At 38.0% G+C, this 21,259-nt stretch overlaps 2 protein-coding genes across 3 annotated transcripts; one reads left to right on the plus strand and one right to left on the minus strand.

The window, feature by feature from the left end:
• The first annotated feature begins 1,313 nt into the window (after window positions 1-1,313).
• On the plus strand, window positions 1,314-10,545 carry LOC109093116 (eukaryotic translation initiation factor 3 subunit J-B-like). Its single transcript, XM_019106852.2, has 8 exons — window positions 1,314-1,474; window positions 1,563-1,654; window positions 7,933-7,987; window positions 8,156-8,247; window positions 8,360-8,474; window positions 8,567-8,767; window positions 8,941-9,014; window positions 9,215-10,545. Exons 1-8 carry the CDS (start codon window positions 1,453-1,455, stop codon window positions 9,347-9,349), a joined length of 786 nt encoding a protein of 261 aa, XP_018962397.2. The 5' UTR covers window positions 1,314-1,452; the 3' UTR covers window positions 9,350-10,545.
• Window positions 9,781-17,660, minus strand: LOC109092645 (cartilage intermediate layer protein, nucleotide pyrophosphohydrolase). 2 transcript variants are annotated; one of them, XM_042727663.1, is made up of 9 exons: window positions 17,433-17,660; window positions 16,354-16,514; window positions 15,782-15,844; window positions 15,403-15,672; window positions 14,976-15,140; window positions 14,495-14,809; window positions 13,830-13,938; window positions 13,361-13,518; window positions 9,781-13,237 (listed from the first exon to the last, which is right to left on the minus strand). In XM_042727663.1, the coding sequence occupies exons 2-9, from the start codon at window positions 16,418-16,420 to the stop codon at window positions 10,878-10,880; spliced, it is 3,507 nt and encodes a 1,168-aa protein (XP_042583597.1). In that variant the 5' UTR covers window positions 16,421-16,514; window positions 17,433-17,660; the 3' UTR covers window positions 9,781-10,877. The 2 variants fall into 2 exon arrangements, with proteins under 2 accessions (XP_042583597.1, XP_042583596.1); XM_042727662.1 differs by having other exon boundaries at window positions 14,976-15,152.
• Between the last annotated feature and the right edge of the window lie 3,599 nt (window positions 17,661-21,259).

A 21,259-nucleotide genomic window follows, 5' to 3' on the forward strand; every position in this document is an offset into this window, starting at 1 on the left:
ATCCTTGGAAATAAAATATTACAAGAAACATTACAAGGAGACTTATAAAACTACAACAACAATTATCGCTAAGTATAATAATAATTGTAAAAATGTATTATTATTATTATAAATAGTATTTAATAGTATATAAATATTAAATAATATAAATACAGACTTGTGCAACAGTAATGGCTCGTAACTATACCTCCTTGGTTTTTACCACAGCCAGAAATAGATTTTAGCCTCCTTGAATTGATGAGAGATGAATATGGGAGAAATTATATGATCTTAAATTCATACATCAGAGGAAATTATTACGGTTATTTACAGATTTATACTGATGGTTCTAAAGATCCTAAAACAAGTAGAGCAGCAGTAGTAATCCCTGAGTTTAATGTTGAGTGTGGAAAGATGATATCTGTATATGCATGTAAAATGATGGTCATGATTAATGCTATGCAATGGGTAGAGGAGGTCAGGCCTAAGGCCAGTTTAAAATTTTGCAACTCCAGGAGTAGAGAGAACTTATTGTATGAAATACTACAATCATTATTCAGAATTCATCAAATACATTTGTCTGTTAGGTTTGTGTGGGTCCCTGCACATGTTGGAATTGATGGGAATGAAAATGCAAATAAAGCAGCAAAATGTGCTTTGAAGAGTGGAAATAAGCACATACATATAAATATTAGCAAGTCAGAAGCTAAGGTGTTGATAATGGGACAGATCAAAAAGATGTGGCAAAATCAATGGAACAAAGAAAGCAAAGGGAGATATCTGTTTAAACATATTCAGTTATTTGGAAAGATAGGAACTGGAGGACGAAACAGAAAAGGGGGGAAGGTTATTACAAGAATAAGGAATGGTCACACGGGTCTAAACAGTTTTCGATACATGATTGGGAAGCATAATAATGGAAAGTGTGAATATTGTGGAGAGGAAGATCAGTAGACCATGTTTTATTGAATTGCCAGAAGTATGATTCAGAGAGATACATTTTAAAGAATGCACTAAGAGAGAATGGAGAGCAAAATATCAATAATATTTTTTAAAAAGCTGCAAATTATAAGGGTTGGAGTCTACTTTCAAGGGGATTTAGGATCAACAAGATTAATAAATAGAATTTGAGAAATATAAGGTTATTGGTTTTATTTGTTTAAAGGGGGAAACATTTATGATTTTGGTGTGTTGGTGTTTTTTTTTTGTTATTTTTTTTTTGGTGTTGTGTATAGTGACTTAGAGCCTTAGTCCACACTCCAAATCAGTGGGTGGCGTTAATGCAACCGAAAGATATTTGCCAACCGCCAATAAAAACAAAAGAAGAAGAAGAAGTAATGGCTCGTGCTCTTGTGCGCCACACGGGGGCGTTGAGTCTCCGGTATCCCGTCAGCATGAAGACAGACAGATCCAGCAGCGCTGTGCACATGCTTTCTATCAGCCACTACTTTAACTGACTCACACTTAGCCAAGATGGCCGATTCCGACGACTGGGGTAAGGATCACTTCCATATTTCAGATTCAGGTGTGTGACAGGGTGTCGGTCTCTGTCTTAACCACGGCGTTGTTTTGTTTTTCGAAAGACGCTGACAACTTCGAGCCGAGTGAGCCGATCATAAATGCCGCCGGGAAGCTGGATAAATGGGAAGGCGAGGACGAGGAGGAAGACGTGAAGGTAGCGTGCTAATGGCCATGTTATCAAAACTAAAGAGCGTCTCAGTCCTTTTAATTCAGCATTATCGCGTGATATGTGGCTAAAGGTAGCAACGCAAATATGGACGCTTGTGGTGTATTTTTAGCGGTTTAGCGAGCCTAGAATAGGCCCGTTTTATTGAGTTTTACCAGCTGTGTCCAGTTGCGTGTTTGTGATTTTCAAGTACTACAGTACTGACAGTTTCTGTGTTTACAACAGCAAATGTGCCATCTTCCAGCTTGACGGATCTGTTATCTGACAGTTTCTCTTTTAGCGATAATGAGCTGCTAACACTTTACAGATTAATCAAACTATAGGAGATGTGCGCTCACATCGGTTACATCATGTGAGTGTCAGTGGTTTACATTTATTGACTGATATGAAATCAGTTTCGACAGCGAGCAAGTGTGGAGCTTCTTTAGTAGGTTTTTCATTTGATTTATTGGTTAATTGTACTAACTCCGTTTAAAAATATGCTGCTCGTCCTAGTTATTACAACTGTTGTTGCTACTTTAGCTTGTAATGTACTGTGCTAGCGTAGTTAGCAAAGAATGTGGTATGCCGCACTTGACAATTTGTAAACAAGGTTTAGTGAATGTCATAAGTTTTAAAACTCATTTCTTTTTTGACCGAGTTTGTATTCCACATCTTAACAGTCGCTGTCACGTGGATGCTGTAATTTTTGCCAGGCAGCAGCAGCTGGTTGAGTTCCTGCTGACGTCATGACGCGTGTGCAGTTGACGCGCAGATCTAGAATTCTCTCATGCGCCCTCCTATTTTCAACTGAGAGAGGTCATGCACAGCATGAGCTCCTGAACTTTCTAGAGTTTCTTGCTTGCTTACTTGAACACACTAAAAAAAAAAACATCACACCAGGCAGAGGAGCAACACTAGGAAGGGCCCATCACCAGCAGCAGCAACCAGCCTTCCACCCGCTCATGCACCCTCAGCTGATAACACGGCGAACTCAGCACCACTCCCACACTCCAGGAGCTACGCTCAGGCCCTGAGAGGACAAGCAAAAACACTGGAGATGAGTGAACTACATCAGTGCCCAGCTGACAGCATGAGAGTCCACACAGCATACAAACATCTGCCTAACAATGGGGGGAAAAAAACACAACATATTTTATTTTTTCAAAGTATTATATTACATTAGAAAAGGATTGCCTCTAGATTTGAAAACAAGAACTCTATACCTTGAACTATACCTTATACACTATACCTTGAACTCTTAAAATGGCACTGTCAGTATCAGCGTGGAATATTCAAGGCTTGAATTCAACAGCCTTTGGGCTAAAGAGTTCAAACACAGAATTCCAGAAGAGCATCAAGGAGATGGATATTATAATTCTACAGGAGACATGGAGCAGGGCAGACACCATCACCCACTGCCCACCCAACTACAGAGAAATCATCCTACCATCACAAGAACTCAACACAGTCCGACAAGGAAGAGACTCAGGAAGACAAATAATCTGTTACATATCAAAATTCCACAACCACATCAACACAATAAAGGCAATTACTACACCTGGCTTAAAATCCCCAAGCAACTGCTCTCATCCAGAAAATATATATTCCTCTGTGCCATGTACGTCCCACCATCAGAGTCCCCGTACTACAGCGAGATTGTTCTCCACATTGAAGGAAGAGACAAGCCACTTCCAGGCCAAGAGAAACGTGCTCATCTGCAGGGATCTGAACGCAAGAACAGGACTACAGCCGGACTTCACCGACACACAAAGGGAGCAAATATATCAACAACAAACTGACTGTTATTAATAACACATTCTCTCATTTCCACAGAAATAACCATGATCATATAGTAAATAAGAATGGGAAAGACCTCCTTCAGCTCGAAGCCTGGGTCTGAATATCATCAACGGTAGGTTACGAGGAGACACTTTAGGGAGATTCACATTTAGCTCACCTCTGGGGAATAGCACAGTTGATTATATGATAACAGATTTGATCCTTCATCTCTCAGATCACTCACTGTTAGAGAACTATCCCCTCTGTCTGATCACAGTCAAATCACTGTGTATCTCAAGAAAAGACAGAAAATAACATTAACACAAAGCCCAGTAAGCTGTACAACATCAGAAAACCATACCGATGGGCTAAAAAACAGCGCTGAAGAATATCAGAAAGCCCTTATCAGCCAAAAAATACAAGCTCTGGTAGATAACTTTCTAAATAACACCTATGCTCACACTAATGAGGGTGTCAATCTTGCTGTCAAAGATATAAATGACATATTTGAAAAATCAGTAAAACGATCCAAATTGAAAACAAAAAAATGGAAAAAAAATCAAATACCCAAAAAGGACAAAAATTGGTTTGATCAGGGCTGCCAAACTATTCGCAAAAAACTGAGAACATTGTCAAATCAGAAACGAAAAGATCTAAATAATACAGAGCTCCACCTTCTTTACAGTGAAACACTAAAACAAAACAAACATGCACTCAGAAGAAAAAAAGCAGACTACATCCAAAAACAACTGACAAAAATTGAGAAGTTACAAAGCCATTTTGGGATAGTTGGAACAATCTGGAAAAAAAAACTGATCATGAAGAATTGGCAATCCAAAATGGAGAAATACGGGAAAGTCATTTCCAAACATTGTTTAATAAAGTACAAACAGACACAAACTGAAAGCAAAATCAAACAGTCAACCAACTGGAAAAACTAGAATTAACAATCAAAGATAACCAAAACCCATTAGATTTCCCAAGAACTGATAACGAACTTAAAGAAAATATCAAAAACCTCCAACTCAAAAAAGCATCTTGACCTGATGGGATATTAAACAAAATGATGAAACACACAAGCAGTAAATTCCAATTGGCCATTCTAAAACTATTCAATGTGGTTCTGAGTGTAGGTTACTTCCCTGAAACCTGGAATCAAAGCTTGAGAACACCAAGCTTTAAAAATGGAGAAATTTGATCCCAACAACTACAGAGGCATCTGTGTGAGCAGCAACCTGAGAAAGTTATTCTGTAGCATAATAAATGCTCAACTATTAGACTCCATCACTACACACAATGTATTGAGCAGAAGTCAAATTTGGTAATTTTTACCAAATTACTGTACATCTGACCACATCTATACATTACATACTCTAACTGAAAAACATGTTAACCACGATAAAGATAAAATATATGCATGCTTTATTGACTTTAAAAAAAGCTTTTGACTCAATTTGGCACCAATGACTATTTTACAAACTTACTGAAAGTGGCACAGGAGGTTAAACCTATGACCTTATCAAATCAATGTAAACTGAAAGTAAATGTGGCTTAAAAATCAGCCCCCAACGTACAAGGTATCTTTCTCAGGAGCGTGGAATAAGATAGGGCTGCTGCTTAAGCTCAACGTTATTTAACATTTACATCAGTGAACTGGCAAGCAGTCTGGAACGATCTGCAGCCCCCGGCCTCACCCTACACAACTCACAGATCAAATGCTTGCTGTATGCAGATGATCTGGTTCTGCTGTCTCCCACTCAACATGGTTTACAGCAGATCCTGGACCTGCTAGAGCAATACTGCCAGCTCTGGCCCCTAACAGTCAGCTTGAATAAAACCAAAATTGATCTTTCAGAAAAGGTCCCAGGGAACACAACACACATTTACATTAGGTGCTAACCAGATAACACACATCACACTACAACTACCTGGGTTTGAAAATCACATCCACAGGAAACTTTAATCATGCTGTGAAAAAACTGAGAGATAAAGCATGCAGGGCCTTCTAAGCCATAAAATGGCCTATAGAAATAATAATAATAATAATAATAACATGTCCTATAGAAATCCCTATTAGAATTTGACTGAAAATATTAGAATCAGTAATTGATTTTCTATGGCAGTGAGGTGTGGGCTTCACTGACAAATCCAAATCAAGATTTCACCAAATGGGAAAAAAACATCCAATTGAGACCCTGCATTCAGAACTCTGTAAAAATATTTTACATGTGCACTGGCACACAACAAATAATGCATGCAGGGCAGAATAAGGGAAAAATCCTCTAATCAGAAAGATACAAAAAAGTGCAATTAAATTCTGGAAACATCTGAAGCTCAGTGACCTCCAATCATGCTTCAACAATGCTTTACTAACATCTACTGATGCTCTGAATCTCAACATCAGAATCAATCAGATTACTGCACAAATAAAACAGAATTACATCACTCATTGTCAAAACCAAACAACAATAGAGTTAAATGCGATGCTATCTGGCCCTGAAGAGAGAGTACAGTATGGCAGAGAATCTGTACACAGTGTCAGATAAGAAACTGAGAAGCACATTGACCAGATAAAGACACACAAGCTGATGATAGAGATGGGCAGACACAGAAAAACATGGCTGCCACCGGAGCAGAGATTGTGTTCACACTGTGATCTGAATCAGATGGAAACAGAACTGCACTTCCTAACAGAACGCTCCAAATACACAGATATACGGACAGTGTTCTGTGCTAAAATACAGCAGATCCATCAGACATTTAAAACTCTTTCAAACCAGGAGAAACTGCTGTATCTGTTAGGAGAACACAAGAACTGCTGTGTATTTGCTGCCTGTAACGATAAAAGAGAAAACACTTAATCTGCCCTGAACTGATGTTTCCAGTACATGTAAATTATATTATTCGATATTACTCCATTATATATTATTTAGATGTATATTTTTCTGTCTAATCCCTTATATTATTTCTAGTTTGCATAATTCATTTTGCACTACATTCTTAATACTCTTTATATATCATTATTGTTATTCTTTTTCTTTCTGTTAATACATATGTGCACTATTTGTAAGCAGCCCAGCTGCAGTTGCTTTGGCAATACAAATTTATAGTTTTTGTCATGTCAATAAAAGCACACTTAAATTAAAATTGAAATTGTGTGTGTGTACTGGTATATATGTGACCCTGGACCACAAAACCAGTCTTAAGTCACTGGGGTATATTTTTTGCAATAGCCAAAAAAAACATTGTATGGGTCAAAATTATCAATTTTTCTTTTATGCTAAAAATCATCCTGCCGGCCCGGGAATATAATTTTCATTGATTAGGTTTAGTAAATTTCCTACTGTAAATATATCAAAACTTAATTTTTATTTAGTAATATGCATTGCTAAGAATTCATTTGGACAACTTCAAAGGTGATTTTCTCAGTATTTTGATTTTTTTGCACCCTCAGATTCCAGATTTTCAAAAAGTTGTATCTCGGCCAAATAGTGTCCGATCCTAATAAACCATACACCAATGGAAAGGTTATTTATTCAACTTTCAGATGACGTATAAATCTCAATTTCGAAAAATTGACACTTAAGACTGGTTTTGTGGTCCAGGGTCACAAATTTGACATGGGTACTACTACTTCCTGTGTCCCCATAAAACAAAACGCTTAACAAAAAAAATGGTGTTTTATGAAATTCAAAAAATGCCAGTAGTTTTCTGTAAGGGGTCGATTTAGGTGTAGGGAGATAGACAGTTTGAAAACCATTACGCCTATGGAGAGTCTCCGTGAACAACAAATGCAAGTGTGTATGTGTGTGTTATTTTCATATACTGCAAGTTATTTTGTTTGAAAGGCAGCTCTGGAAAAGACTCCCTGAATGAACCCAGCTAACCGGGGCTTCAAGAGTTCAAATAAACTTTTCTGGAATGACAGAAGAAAACCAGAAAATGTCAGACTCTGGAAATTTCAAAATGATTGTTTTTGTGTTTTAAAATCTTTTAAAATTAGCTACCATCAGTTTTATTTTAAATTGCTTCATAACCATTTCTGCCAGTTCGGTATTCACTGTTTATTAACAAAGGAATTTACACTTTTGTGCATGTGTAAAAAAACTGTTGTTTTATAATCTTTGGCCCTGTGTAAATACAATGGCCAAACTAAAGAAAAACACTTGTGCTGTTATTAATTTAATGGTGAAGAAATTAGTAATTATTTTATTGAATCATTACATTACATTACATTACACATGTTCTGTACTAGACTAACTGAGACTTGTCATAGCACTTGTATACCATTGTTCTCTCGTTGATCTGATTGTTTCTACTGTTCTCATTTGTAAGTCGCTTTGGATAAAAGCATCTGCTAAATGTAAATCTACATTATTCTGCTTAATACACGACAGCTTAACAAAAAAGTAAACAGGACATGAAAACCTTAACTGAGTTCATATCGTTTTATTTGATTATTTTTTATTATTTCCATATGATTACCCTACATTTTCTTTCTGCAGGATAACTGGGATGATGAGGAGGAAGAAGAGAAGAAAGTTGAACAGAAAAAAGCAGGTATTGGTCTCTGTTGAGCGGTCAGATTTTACAATGTAAACTTGTAGGCAGAGCCATTGCATATTTGTAAAACATTAAGTATGTCTTTGGGGTGTGTGTTGTTTTATTACTGTTTTTCTTTAACCTAAGTGTAAAGTACTCTTATGGTTTGATTTACATTTCTTATAGAGGTGAAACCCCCTGAGAAGAAAAAATTACCTGATAAAATAAAAGAGAAAGAAATTCTGCATAAGAAAAAACAAGATGAGTTGAAAAAGAAAGTAAGAAAAATATTATTACTTGTATAATTACTCATTAATGGATTACTCACGTTTTTTCTAGTTACTTATTTCTTTTAACCGTTTAACCTTTGTTTTTGAAACCTGTGAATAGATGGACAAAACAGCAAAAATTGAGAATCTATCACCAGAAGAGCAGCATGCAGAGAAGCTTCGACTGATAAAACTGCAGGAGGAGGCAGACATGGAATTGGCCCGTGAGTCATTTGGTAAGAAATAAGTTGTGTGCACTGCACTATATGTGAAGTCTTCCAAGTCCAAATTTGAACAGTTAATCATTGAACAATCACTCTGATTTCAGGTGTTGATCCTGCTGCTGCAAACGCCTCTACTACTGTTACCACAACAAACAGTGCCTCTGGAATTGAAGCCATGTGCCCTTCATCCAAAGATGACTTTGTTGCATTTGAAAAATTACTGAAAGATAAGATAACACAGTTTGAAAAATCAGTGCATTATTCCAGCTTTTTGGAGTCACTGTTTCGAGAGCTTTGTATTTCATGTAAGTTCATGTAAATATTTTTTTTTTGTATGTTGATATGTCAACTGTTTATTTTTATTTTAGTAATGCAAATTACTGCTATTTCCACAGCTTTTTAAATTATATGGTGGATCACTCAAACATAAAACCATTTCTTTAGACTAATGTTTTATTTTTTTTCCCCCTCTGTGTAGTGGAAGTAGATGACCTGAAAAAAATAAGTAATTCTTTATCTGTTCTGCTCAGTGAAAAACAAAGGCAAGAAAAGGTGAGTTGAATGATTTTGCTCCGTTTTCAAGGAACTTCTCAAAACCTCTTTTGAGTGCAAATAACTTGATTCTTGCTTAGTTGAGGATCTCATTTACAGGCACCAGCACGCTCGTTATTTATAGTAATTCTGTATTGTACATTATAATCAAAATATCAACAGCAAAATACTTGATATTAATTTGTTGCTGTTATGCGCAGGAAAAGAAGGCAAATAAGAAAAAGAAGAAAGGTGTACTCCCTGGAGGTGGATTGAAAGCAAACATTAAAGATGACTTTGCTGATTACGGTGGTTTTGACGATGGCTATGGCAATGACTATGATGACTTCATGTGACGAAGGTTCATCGTCCCCCTTCCCATTCCCTCTCTGCCCAAATGCCCTTGCAGACATGCAACATTACTCTTTTATGCTTCTCAGTGCCATCTTAGACACTGAACAATGTGTCAACCCTTTACTTGGTTCCAGTGGTGACAGACTCCTCATAAAGCTGCTATCAGCCCATTGCACCTCAGCGGCAAATGGGGGAAAAGTACATTTATTCAGATGGCCTTGAAATCTCATTTTTATTTCAAAAACACACTGTATGTGATATGGGACATTTTTGATGGAGGTGTTTCCTCTGATTGGCTTAAATAAGCATTTCAATGCCTTATAGAAAACTTTACAGACAATATCTTTTTTGTTTTCCTTGAAAGTGACTTATGTTTTTAAAGCTGTGCAATTTCAGTTACACAGAAGTAAATGTGATGCTCTATGCAAATTAATTTCTTCTAAGAATGTCTTTATTGAAAGTATGGTTGTACTTTTCTTGCATATTTATGCACAATTGGAAACAGTTTTCCAAATGTGAACCATTCAACATTTGAAATAATAGGACTTTGTCAGTGCTTTGAGTCAACACTACATAATGAACAGAGGAGGCACACTGACTACATGAAAGAATGGAAACAATGAAAGTAAAACAAAACTGAATCCAAGCATCATCTTGAATCTGTTGACATTGCCTTCATATTAATGGAGAACAGACTACCTATGATGCAGTTATTTCTCTGCCAAAGTATATTTTAAATTAACTCAGTATTGCTGCACATCTGATCAATTAATGATATTCAACAGTGTTGCTCATATGCCAGTACATGATTGGGTTTAATCATCACTAGTTGAAGCAACAGATCCATGGGGTTTTGTGCTTTTGTTTGACCCATTGTCACTATACAGTAAGCAATGAACTGCAAACTTATTGGCAAAAAATAATTATAAAAAACAGCTTGGAGGATTTTCTCATACGTTGTTAAAATTGGGCAATGATAACACAAAGACACAAAGGCATTGTTTTTTTTTTAAAGCTCTAATTTAATAAAATCATTGGACTAAATGTATCACTTGGTGTTTTTGTAAAGGGTTTGGCCAACTTCAGAGTTTTTTAATTAATGAGTGATAAATGGCATACATGTTTGAGTGGAAATGTGATGTTCTACTGCCTTGTTTTTGATAATCTGAAGTATGCAATAAATATTTGAGTATTTACAGTTTCTAGTAAAATATTTACCACAGTAAGTCAATAGAAAATATAAAAATATGGTGATTTTTAGTTAGGTTTTGATAAGTTTTTAATAAAGTATAAAAGTGTTTTCTTCACTCTAATATTGAGTTGCAATTCATGAAAATCTGTAATATTGTTTGCCAGTTGATGTGATCAGCAATACTAAATAGCTGTGGGACTTTGCCCCAGCCATGTTCAAATACAACCTTAATTTTCTTATTCTGTCAAGTTTTAAAATGGCTTAAATCCAGTAACTCTGAGTTAAACATGAGAGCAGCCCCCATAGGGAATGGTCTTGTCTTTTAAGTTCTAGGAATATCAACCAATGGTCTGGGCACGTGTGTAGGAATTACGAGTACTCCTCCTCCTACTACTACTGCGAGGTCCTGTTGAGCCACCTCTCTGCCTCCGGTTTACTCTTAGCGGCCGTGCACTTCCAGATGTGGCCTGACCCAGTGAGATCTGTATCTGTTGGAACATACTCTGCCTAGTGACCTCTTTTTCACCACAGGTGAATGTTAATGCCACGCCTTCGTTGCTCTTCATGACTCGAGAGGTGCCATCTGAAGTACCATCAAAACAACGTCCAAGCGCAATTTCTTTGGCTGTCCGAGGATCTTGGTCAGTCACTGTATATATACCGTAGTTGTGGCCCAGTGGGTCTAGAGGTGCAAGCATGGTGAACTCATTTGTGTCATTGTTGACAGCCAGTGGAAGGTGGTTCACCAAGTATTCCTGTAGCATGCTGTTTACACTGTCTCGCTTACAGCTGCCCTGAGGCATTACTTTCACAAGGGTCCGATCCACTCGGTCTTGATCATACAGCATCCCACTGCACTTGAACTCCAGACACACTGCTGAAACAGTTGATTGGTCCATGTCTCGGATGCTTCTTGTGTCACGAATGCCATACAGTTGGCCAACAGTTTTTGGATGGGTACCTCCCATATTGCGAGACCGAATGTTGAGCTCATGGGCGCTGTTAAGTTTTACTTTAATGTAGCAGGCCCTGTATTCCATGGGTTTTGGCCACCAACTCAAATAGTCTTCAGTCCAGCTCATAGGGTCATCCTCATTAAAAGGCACTGTGTTGTAATCGTACCGATCTCCTTCAACTCTTGAGAAACGGAAGTGAGCTGCACTGAATGGAGCTTCCTCACACTCTTTAAGTTTGTCAAATGGATAAACTGGACCATTGGCTTCCTCAGCCACATTTGACCGGGGTTTGGCTACATTGATGCTGAATGCTGTCTTTTTTATTCTGGGATCATCGTGGTCTGTGCGTCTGTAGTTTAGTTTATTCAAATAGGGTTGCGGTACACCAATGGTGTTAGGATTCAACTTTGGAGAGGATGCTACTGCCTCTAGCTCTTCTCCCCCAAGGTTGGCCATGATGTAGGCTGAATATGCATCTGATTTCTGTTCATCACAGAAGGCTGGAAGACATGCACCATTTGGGCCAGTGATGACGCTATCAAATCTACCCCAAGCCCGAGGGTTGGTTGAAAACCCTGGTGTGGGCTCCATATTTATTAAAGTCATCACAACTCCTTCACTTTGCTCGCTAGGCATGTACCGTTCACTACGGAAAGCCCGCACTTTCACATAACATCTCCTGTTCTCAGGTACATCTAAGTTAAACAGCCGTCTCTCACGGATTTCCATGTTACCTATGAGGAAGGTCCTCTCCTCTCTTTTCCCCCGTTGCTTCTTCTCCGCATGGAACTGGCCCTCCTCCTCCCACAAACCTGTTTCAGGATTAAGGGACCATAATTTCATGGTCTTCAAGTGCTCGGGCATCTTCACTTGTGCTGCATCGAGACGCACTTTCACCTCTCCGGCATTGAGTGACTCACCTCCTTCTTCATCCCTGAAGTCCACAGAGAACATTCCATAGGTCCTCAAGGGCAGAGTGTCACCTTCATCACCAATGAAGTTGAGATCACTTTGGGCAGCCGCTGCTGTTGATACATCCCTGGGGTCGAGGAAAGTCACGCTGGCCTTGACATTTCCCATGAACACCTCTCCATTTTCTTTATAGAATGCATTTGGTGGGATCTCGATCTCAGCAATGGGATCCTGGCCTTCTACCTCACCTAGATCTAGCTTATTAGTCTCTCTTGAGCTAATAATCACAGCTGGCTTTTTCCTCAACAGCTTGATCTCGTAGAACACAGCTCCACCTCTCGGATTGAATGGTAGCACTTTTGTGGTATTTACAAACTTCTGCATGTTGTCCACAAAGGTGAGGACCAGACGCTCTGTGTTTGTTGGTACCTGGATAGAGAATGTGCCTTTGTATCCAGTTCGACTTATTCTTGTGCCATCCATGTAGATGTGTCCAAACCTCATGGGCTCACCAGTGTCTGCTGCGATAGCACGTCCACGAACAATAGCCTTTGTGTCCACACATGTTTTACAACCACACTGAGTCACTACCATGATGGGCAGCTGATATCCCTGACATGTAATCTCTTTCTCCTCCATATTTGAAATTCCACAGCAGTACGAAACTGAGTCTTTGCATCTGATGCCATTATCCAGCTTCCCTGTGCACGTAGATGTTGGGCATCTCCCCACATCATAGTAGAAAGAGCTGGTCTCATTTTGAATGCAGTCATGTGGTAGTCGAATCAGATGGGAATAAGGCTTAGGGTTGCATGATGGTGCTTTTTGACCTACATAGAAATGGATGGAAAACAGATAAATACCAAACTGAGACCAGACTATTTGTAAAGTATTTTGATCAATTTTAGGTTTATATGAAATATGTGTAGTTAAAATAGTATGACAGGGCACACCAATAACTGTGAGGGTGGCTGGCTTAGATTTGATGGCTCCGTTCTCATTACTGGCTCTGCAGTAGTATTCTCCTATATGGTCCAAACTGACATTCCTCAAAACCAGTGTCTCATCATATTGATATTGACTCCTGTCCAGCAGAGTACCGTTGTGGAACCTGGAGATTGATAACAGCGATTATCATCATTTTTCTCACATTTAGGCTAATTGTTGCCATGTTGTGGGGATGAAGAAATAACTTCATGATAACCTGGTTTGTCCTCATATAACTGTCCTCATGTATGCATTTATTTATTTTAACACTTTAATGAAGGATCATAACACATGAGGGGTTTCTCTTTCGAGTGTCTTTTTCATATTCTTTTTTTTTTCCTCATGTAATACCATCAGATAAGGAAACATGGTTTCCTTGTAATCGGCTAAAGTTTCATAGTGAACATCAATTTATATCTGAAAGCTTAAGCTTACCATTCATACTGGTTTGGTTCAGGTGTCCCATCAGCTTTACAACAGAAGGCAGCTGTCTGACCTTCCCTTCTGGCCTTGTTCTCAGGGTTTTTCAACACATACAGTTTTTCTGAGGAACACATTGATATTGCATTAGATTCACTCTCTTTGTACATCCATTTTTATGCTTTTCAAACTTAAATGTTTTAGTTTACTGTGACATATTCCACATTGTATTGCTAATTTTTCACCATCATTATAAAGCTAGCTAACATGAAAGAGGTTTCATTGAAACTGTCAAAATGACTTGTGATAGCCTTGGATGCATCAATACAAATGTGTTAAACTACAAACCAATCAGCAATATTTTACATTATAAGCCACTGTTTTCCAGCAAAATTTCTGGGTTTACATCATAGCTATATACTTGTTAATTAAGTTCTTTTTGTAAAGAGAAATTATTTTAGTAAAAAATAAAATAATAAAATTCTAATGCATAAAATTTATAATTCTTTAGTAGTCGAGCCATCAAAAACTAAAGGCCCGACCTATCTATTAGAGAACCCTGAAATTACTTTAACATTTAATCTGATCTTCAGAAAGTCTTCTTGAGATAGTATTCTAATGCTAATACAGATTCATATAGTTCAGGTCAAATGGATTCAAGGTCTTTAAAGAAGCATTACTTGCTCTCTCTAGCGTCAAAAGGAGAACGGAGGTGCGTTCAGTGCTCAAGGGAACAGTGACTTGGTGTGGAGCGTGGTTTTTCAGCTTGATCATTAGCGTTGTGTTGCCATCAGGGCAGATTCCAGGGACTTGAAAATGGCCATTGTGATCCGTTACAGTGAAGAGTTTGGGCCTAGGACCAGCATGGAGGATGGCAGCTCCAGGTGCAGGGAGACCCCCGGCACTACGGACTGATCCTAAAACTGTGTGATCCTGGCACATGCAGCCATTGCACTCATCATTTACCTTGCCCATCTGACAGTGCAGTTCACAGCCTAAGAAAAAGAGGAAACAGAGATTTTTCAACAAATGTAAGGTAAACTGAATAAATTATTTTGGTTTGGTTTTGACTGTAAATATGGATGACAATAAAGAATATCTGAAATTTTAACTGACAAGACATTATCATTTTAAAACTGTAGGAAACAGTAGATGCATTACGTGGGCAAGGTGGCCCTTGGCATGACCTGGCTTCGACAGTTTGGCCATTGCATTGTTTGGAACTGGATTTGCAGCTTCTAGAGCGATGCAGTATTGCAACCCGATCACACTGAGCTGGACACAGACTCCAGTCTGACCATGGACCCCATATTACTTCTTCAACATCTGAAACAATTTCTGAATGGTGAGAGATAGAGAGATTCTGCTAAATATCTAAGGTGTCATCAGAAATCAAAAAATGTGATGTTAACTCATGGTTAAAATTTTAAATAATACATTTGTGAAAAAGTATTTCTGCAGTAACATCAACAAAACCTTTTCTGTATTTAATTTGCATATTTAATCAGAAATCAGAGAAAATGTGCACAATAACGCTTGAGCTTTGAACATAGAAACATCATTTGTCTTTTACAGCTCATTTACTTACCTTTAGGACACAGGAAACGTACAGCATAGTTTGAGCAGTTTCTCCCAACAGGCTGTTCATCATTGACACACCAGAAGCCCTCAGCTGGGTCAGCATGTACTCTTTCCCCAGTTTTGCGAGCTGGGATCCACTCTGTAGTACGTGCATCTAGAGCTCGAGGAACCTCACAGACACGGGCTCGATAATAAAAACGAATGACATTCAGCTTCTCATAGTCTCCTTTCCCTCCAGGGTGATCTACATTGAACCATGTGGTCCACTCGTGATTATCTGAGGAAAGTTTTGAGAGAAGTTTTGATGGTTTTACAGTAAGTACCAGTTTGGCTCACTTTTTGAAATATTTTATTGGTTATGTATTTTCAGAATCATACCAACCTACCTTCATTATGGTACACAGCTGGGTTTGGTCTGCTTGATGTCCCCATGATGCTTCTCCATGACCCTAATAAGGAAACTGCATTAGTTTCTTTGTATGGTTTAACAATGATGCAAGCCACTGATAGCTTTTGGATGTGGTTAGAAAAAAAAGTATATTGTAGGTTATTTAGGGCTTATTGTCTTGGGTCTTGTTAATAAAATATTACTTATTTTGTTTTCCTGTGATTTTTCACCCTTCAGATTACTTCAGAAAGAGATTTCCGCTAGTGGTTCACACATAGAGAAGAACCAGTTGCTAGCAGGTGGCTTTCTGCTGCTGGCTCGCAAAATACCTCAGCTTCTGGATATACTGGGGACACTAGAACAATGTTGCCTTCAGTAATGGGTTTTCTGAAGAGAGGTTTGGGGGTTGGGGTATTGGAAGAGTCATGTTTCTAAGAGCCAGCTGTCAATGTCCTGTTGAAATCTTTCAGCTTCTCCCATAAGCAATGACATGCAAGAACTCTTTTAACAATAACTTGCATTAACAGTTCAGTGTGAAATGTGCAGATTAAAATTCATAGGCAAACAAACCTTGAGAAAAGGTGCCTGTAATTCCCAACAGAAGCAGAAGAAAGGTCCAGGTTGAGAGGCAGCCCATCCTGGCTCCCGTTAATGACCACCTACCTCCGGTAAAAGGGTTCTGACCTCTCACACACAGCTCTCTCCACACTAAGAATAGTCCAGCCACAGATCTTGTGCCGATCAGATAAATATGAAGATGATTAGTAATTTGCACACAGGGAAATGGGCCATATTGTTTACATTTTGGTAAATCATACAGGAAACTCCCATGTCCCTGTTCAACTAGAATTATGAACTCATTTTAACCTTTCAAAATTCAAACTGACCTGAGAAGAATTCTAAAATTAGTTTACCTAATAAATTTCTTTTTTAAAGAAAGGCAGAAAATGAACAGAATCCTTCAAAAAAACGCATACTGAAACAAAGACAAGCTGCTGAGAAAGAGCTTAAGTACTTAGAATTTTAGCTGCTCTCAAGTATCACATCTGTGAGAGCCATCACTGCGTGTCAAGGGAATGCACAAATGTTTTTACATCCAGACAAAAAGACCTAAGTACACATTCCATATGCACATTCAATCTGTGTATGGCATAACAAAATATTTTCCATGCAGTCAGTTTTAACAGTTGCTGTCTGTATTCGTATTTATTACAACTTTAAAAGACCAGGCACAACATTAATAATAATAAATTTATTTTGTATAGCGCCTTTAAAAATTACTTTCTCAAGGCACTGTCCAAGAAAACTACATAAAAGAAAAAACACAACAATAAAATACAAGATATTATACAAAGCATTACTTCAATAAAAAAAAAAATGACTACAAAATGCAGCAGCTCCTCAAATTTCACAATCAAACTATGAAGTACTTTATTACAAACTGTACATAAAATCATTTGTACATATAAAGCAGTTAGCAAAAAAACATGAACAGGTAATTTTGCTCAAAAATCTATATGATAAATACAAAATCTACAATAATGAGAAAAATTTCTTTCTACAGAAAACAATTTAGAAAGCATTAGTGTCTGAATCAAAATCCACAGAATGTGGTTACAGTAAAAAAGAGGAAAAGCTTGAGACCTTACCAAAGGTTTCTTGGTGAAATAGAAAGCTTTTGTGCTCCTGCTTGTTTCTGTGGTATATTTACAGAGCAGTTGCTAAATAGTTGGAATGAGGAGGAGAGAGAGTGAATGTGAAGTCCACGTCTGTCCGGTACTTATATAGCTCAGCCCTGAGCCATAGAGTCGGCTCTCTGCCATGAAACAACAACATGGGTTCAGCACCATCTACTGCTCCTGTACAGTGGACTGCATTGCTGGCTTTCAGTCACAACAATAATCTCAAAGAAAGAAAAGAGTCTCTATTGATAGACGCTTGGGGGGCTTGGGGTTGTGTCCTATACTAGCAAAAAAAAAATGGATCCTATGACAAGGTATTCAAATAAGGTTGTACAATAGTAGACGGAGACAAAAACACACTCAAAGTAGATTTTTTTTTCTTTCTTTTTTTTTTCTTTTTCCGTAATGATTCACAGTTGTGTCAGCTCTGTGGTGAGATATTCGTTGCTGGGAGTATGTTTAGTTATGCAACATTCACAAGAAAGCCATTCAAGAATGACATCCATGAATTTCAAACACATGAAAGCCATTACGTGACTCTTTCTCAAACACATTAGCATGCTCTTTCCCATCTATCCTTCTTTATGTGTTGATAAACAATATGAATGATTTGTAACACTCGAGAGCCAACAGCAATACACTGTGGCTTTTCAGTCATGATGTCAGAATCTGCAGAACAAATCTACTGTATCAGCAGAACATAAACCTGTGTGATTGAAATCTGTAAAGAATAACAGATCCTAGGGTCAATGGGAAGTCAGAGCAAAACAGGTCTTAAAATATTGAAATATGGAAGATCAGGTCTTGTATTAGATACAAGAAAGTGTTACTTGGATTGAGGCCCTGTATGGTCTAGCTTTCATATAACTGACCTACTCAAATGAAATCAGTAAAGCAGCTGCAAACTTTGAACAGAGCAAATGGACCAGTTTCTGTGGTTCAAAACAGCTGCGATTAGTTTCAGTCCAGTGGTCCTGTTGAAATTCAGTATTTAATAAGTGCTTCCTGTGAAGGAGCTTTACATGCTTTAATGCATTTGTCTAGAGCTACAGTATAAAATATTAAAGATATATAACAGAATGGTGTTGGATAACAGTCATTTTAAGTCCAACGGTCTGCCAAAAAATCATATTATTGGCATCATTTTTGTGGAACTTTACTCTCATAACAAAAAAGACATTTTAACTTACTGTCCTAGAATCTAGGGGTCATTGTTTAAAAAATGTTCTTTATTGCCTATGTGGAGCATAATGGGATATCGTTGACATGCTGACTTAGTTGTTGGAAGCTGGAGAACAAGAAACACCAGATGTTCTGGGACTTAGAGCATATTCTAAAAATATGTTCATCTGCATCCCTGGAATTCAAATGACCTTCATTAACTTGTCTCTTAATATTAATAAGAAAAAGCAAAATGTATGGAAGAGCAACAGTATATGGAAGCATGCTCTAACTCTGAAAAAGACACCTCAATTCTATGGTTAGGGCTCTTGTATTTTTCTGTCTGTAGAATTATTCCAATATCTGTATGTTAAGCCATTTCAACAGTGCTGGTGTTGTTTGGCTAAATATCAGAATGGCTATGATTGGGCTACAGATAATCACAAGCATTCTGGCATGCAGTTCTACAGCACAACTGTGAGATTGACAGAAAATAAAAATGGCTACTTACTGTTACATAATGGCCAAACGCAAACAGAGTCATGCGGTGGGCAATTCCTTTTTATGGGCACCGTTTAAGCCCAGCATGCATGAATGAAAAAGTAGACAGCACCAATAAAATATTTCCTCAGGTTTTCTGGACACTCAGTGTCGCATGAGCATCCTGTTTTAGGGCAATTTGGTGGAGTGTGAGGTCATTAGAACAGTATAAAAACAGGAAGTAGATGAGATGCCAGCATTTACAAAGGTAAATTCAGTAAGAATGGAGACAGTATTATTATTTTCCAAGAGAGAGAAGAAACTTTGTTGGTAGGAGGTTATTCTGGTACACTACTCATACATTTTACACAGACACACTCTTTTCCTTTAATTGCGTACTAAATTAACTGTCATACTATAGTGGTGTTGTGATGCCAGATGTTAATACCATGGCTCTGAATGATTACCATGTACTACAATGCTCCAAGATGCTTAAAAAAATACCATGGTACCACCATGTTCAATCCCCCCCCAAAAAAAAAAAATCATGCAATTTGACACTACACATACTGTACAGTATAGCTCGTCTCATCAGAAGCTGTTAAATAACCGTACTGCACAATCTTCTGTGAGGTTTCTTTAAGAGGCCTTTTAAAAAGGACTGCTGTTCTTCAAAGCAACTTATTTCTCTCTAATTGAGCAGGACAGGACCTGTAGGGTGGGCTCTCAGAGACAAACTGGAAATACAAACAAAAACAGACAAACACAGAAGGTTTGCCAGTTGCCTAGCAAGAGGCAAAGACTCAAGACAAGTGATGGCACACATCAAGACCTCAGTAAGGAACACGTGGTTTGCAGGTGTCTAGTGCTTTGACGCTGGAGGAAAATAAAGATCCAAACCAAAGTCTGGGTAAAGTTTGCTTTGCCATTTCAGTTATGGTAAAGTCCCTTCTCTTTAGCCTGCACTCTTTTCGTAGCAATCTGGTTAAACAGTTTTTTGAATTAGTGTTGTGTAAGGTCTCTGTGGCAATCCAGGCATGACTAATCTTGACCGGCAGATACAAGTAATGGCTAAACTCAGTGGGTCTGGATCTAAACTGAATCCTACAGGGATAGTGTGCTGGGATTCTTGAGGAAGCTTGACTTAATGACTACACCAGTGAAAGTATGCAGAGCAGCTTCTGGTAGGGTCATTAAGGGGCCTGGACCCCAGGAAGAGAATGTTAACCTCTTTCCTCTTGCCATTCTGAATGATGCACACATTCCCTGAAGTGGCTAAAAGCATTACACATGATTCACTCTGAGACGTAAATCAGAAGTGGTTGAGTCTGTGGATCAAGAACATATGAAACAGATTTGGTGGACATTGTCTTGTGTCTTTTTTGTGTTTAAGATGAGTATCACTGATATTCAAGTTAGAGTTTTGTTCCTGACTTGTTTGGGAGTGTTTGAAATATTCCCTAGCTCAGACACATACAGTAGCCATATAAACATTTAAAAGACATGTTCAACATTTACACACAAGCATATTACCTGAGGCTTTCAGCATGAAGCTGCCCTGCAGCTATAAAACACAAAGACATGCAGAATGCTCCATGAGATTGAAAACATGTGGCAGACCTGCAAAATGGATGAGATGTGCTTAGACCATGCTGAGGAGATTAAATCTTCCAACTTGCTAACATCCATTTGTTTATTCTGACTCAGTCTCTCTTTCCCTCAAAAGTCAAAAAAGGATACTTCAAGGAAAATATGCTTTAAATCTTCCTGTCTTCACATAAGGGAATAAAATTATACAATTTAATTGGTATGAAGAGTCAAAGGGTGCCTTTTGAACTACCTTTTGATTTGTGTTCCAAGAATATGTCATTTTGTGAACATCAGTATGCATCAGTGTTCCCCGTTTATGGCAAGTGAATGAATTTCCATGACTTTTCAATAACCTTTCCATCATGTTATTGCTGGACAAAAAATTTTAAAATCATGTTTATTCAGGCCAGTTCACTGATGAATCATTAAGAATATTTTGCAAAACGATTCCCTGAAAAAAAAAATCTATAACACATACATTTCCAAACTTTGCAAGTAGATTGTACTCTATACAAAAGCAATGCAATTTTCAAATTCCATGATTTTCCATGAGCGTGGAAACC

This window comes from Cyprinus carpio, chromosome B7 (assembly GCF_018340385.1).
Source record: "Cyprinus carpio isolate SPL01 chromosome B7, ASM1834038v1, whole genome shotgun sequence".
Taxonomy (NCBI): domain Eukaryota; kingdom Metazoa; phylum Chordata; class Actinopteri; order Cypriniformes; family Cyprinidae; genus Cyprinus; species Cyprinus carpio.

Bases quoted from the DNA above. Each gene is read 5' to 3' on its own strand.
- LOC109093116 (XM_019106852.2), top strand. From the start codon at position 1,453: ATGGCCGATTCCGACGACTGGG. The intron at 7,988-8,155 runs GTATTGGTCTCT...CATTTCTTATAG, and splicing joins AGTTGAACAGAAAAAAGCAG to AGGTGAAACCCCCTGAGAAG. The intron at 8,248-8,359 runs GTAAGAAAAATA...ACCTGTGAATAG, and splicing joins AAGATGAGTTGAAAAAGAAA to ATGGACAAAACAGCAAAAAT.
- LOC109092645 (XM_042727662.1), bottom strand. From the start codon at position 16,420: ATGGGCTGCCTCTCAACCTGGACCTTTCTTCTGCTTCTGTTGGGAATT. The intron at 15,845-16,353 runs GTTTGTTTGCCT...TTTCCTTATTAG, and splicing joins TACAGGCACCTTTTCTCAAG to GGTCATGGAGAAGCATCATG. The intron at 13,519-13,829 runs GTAAGCTTAAGC...ATCAATCTCCAG, and splicing joins GAACCAAACCAGTATGAATG to GTTCCACAACGGTACTCTGC.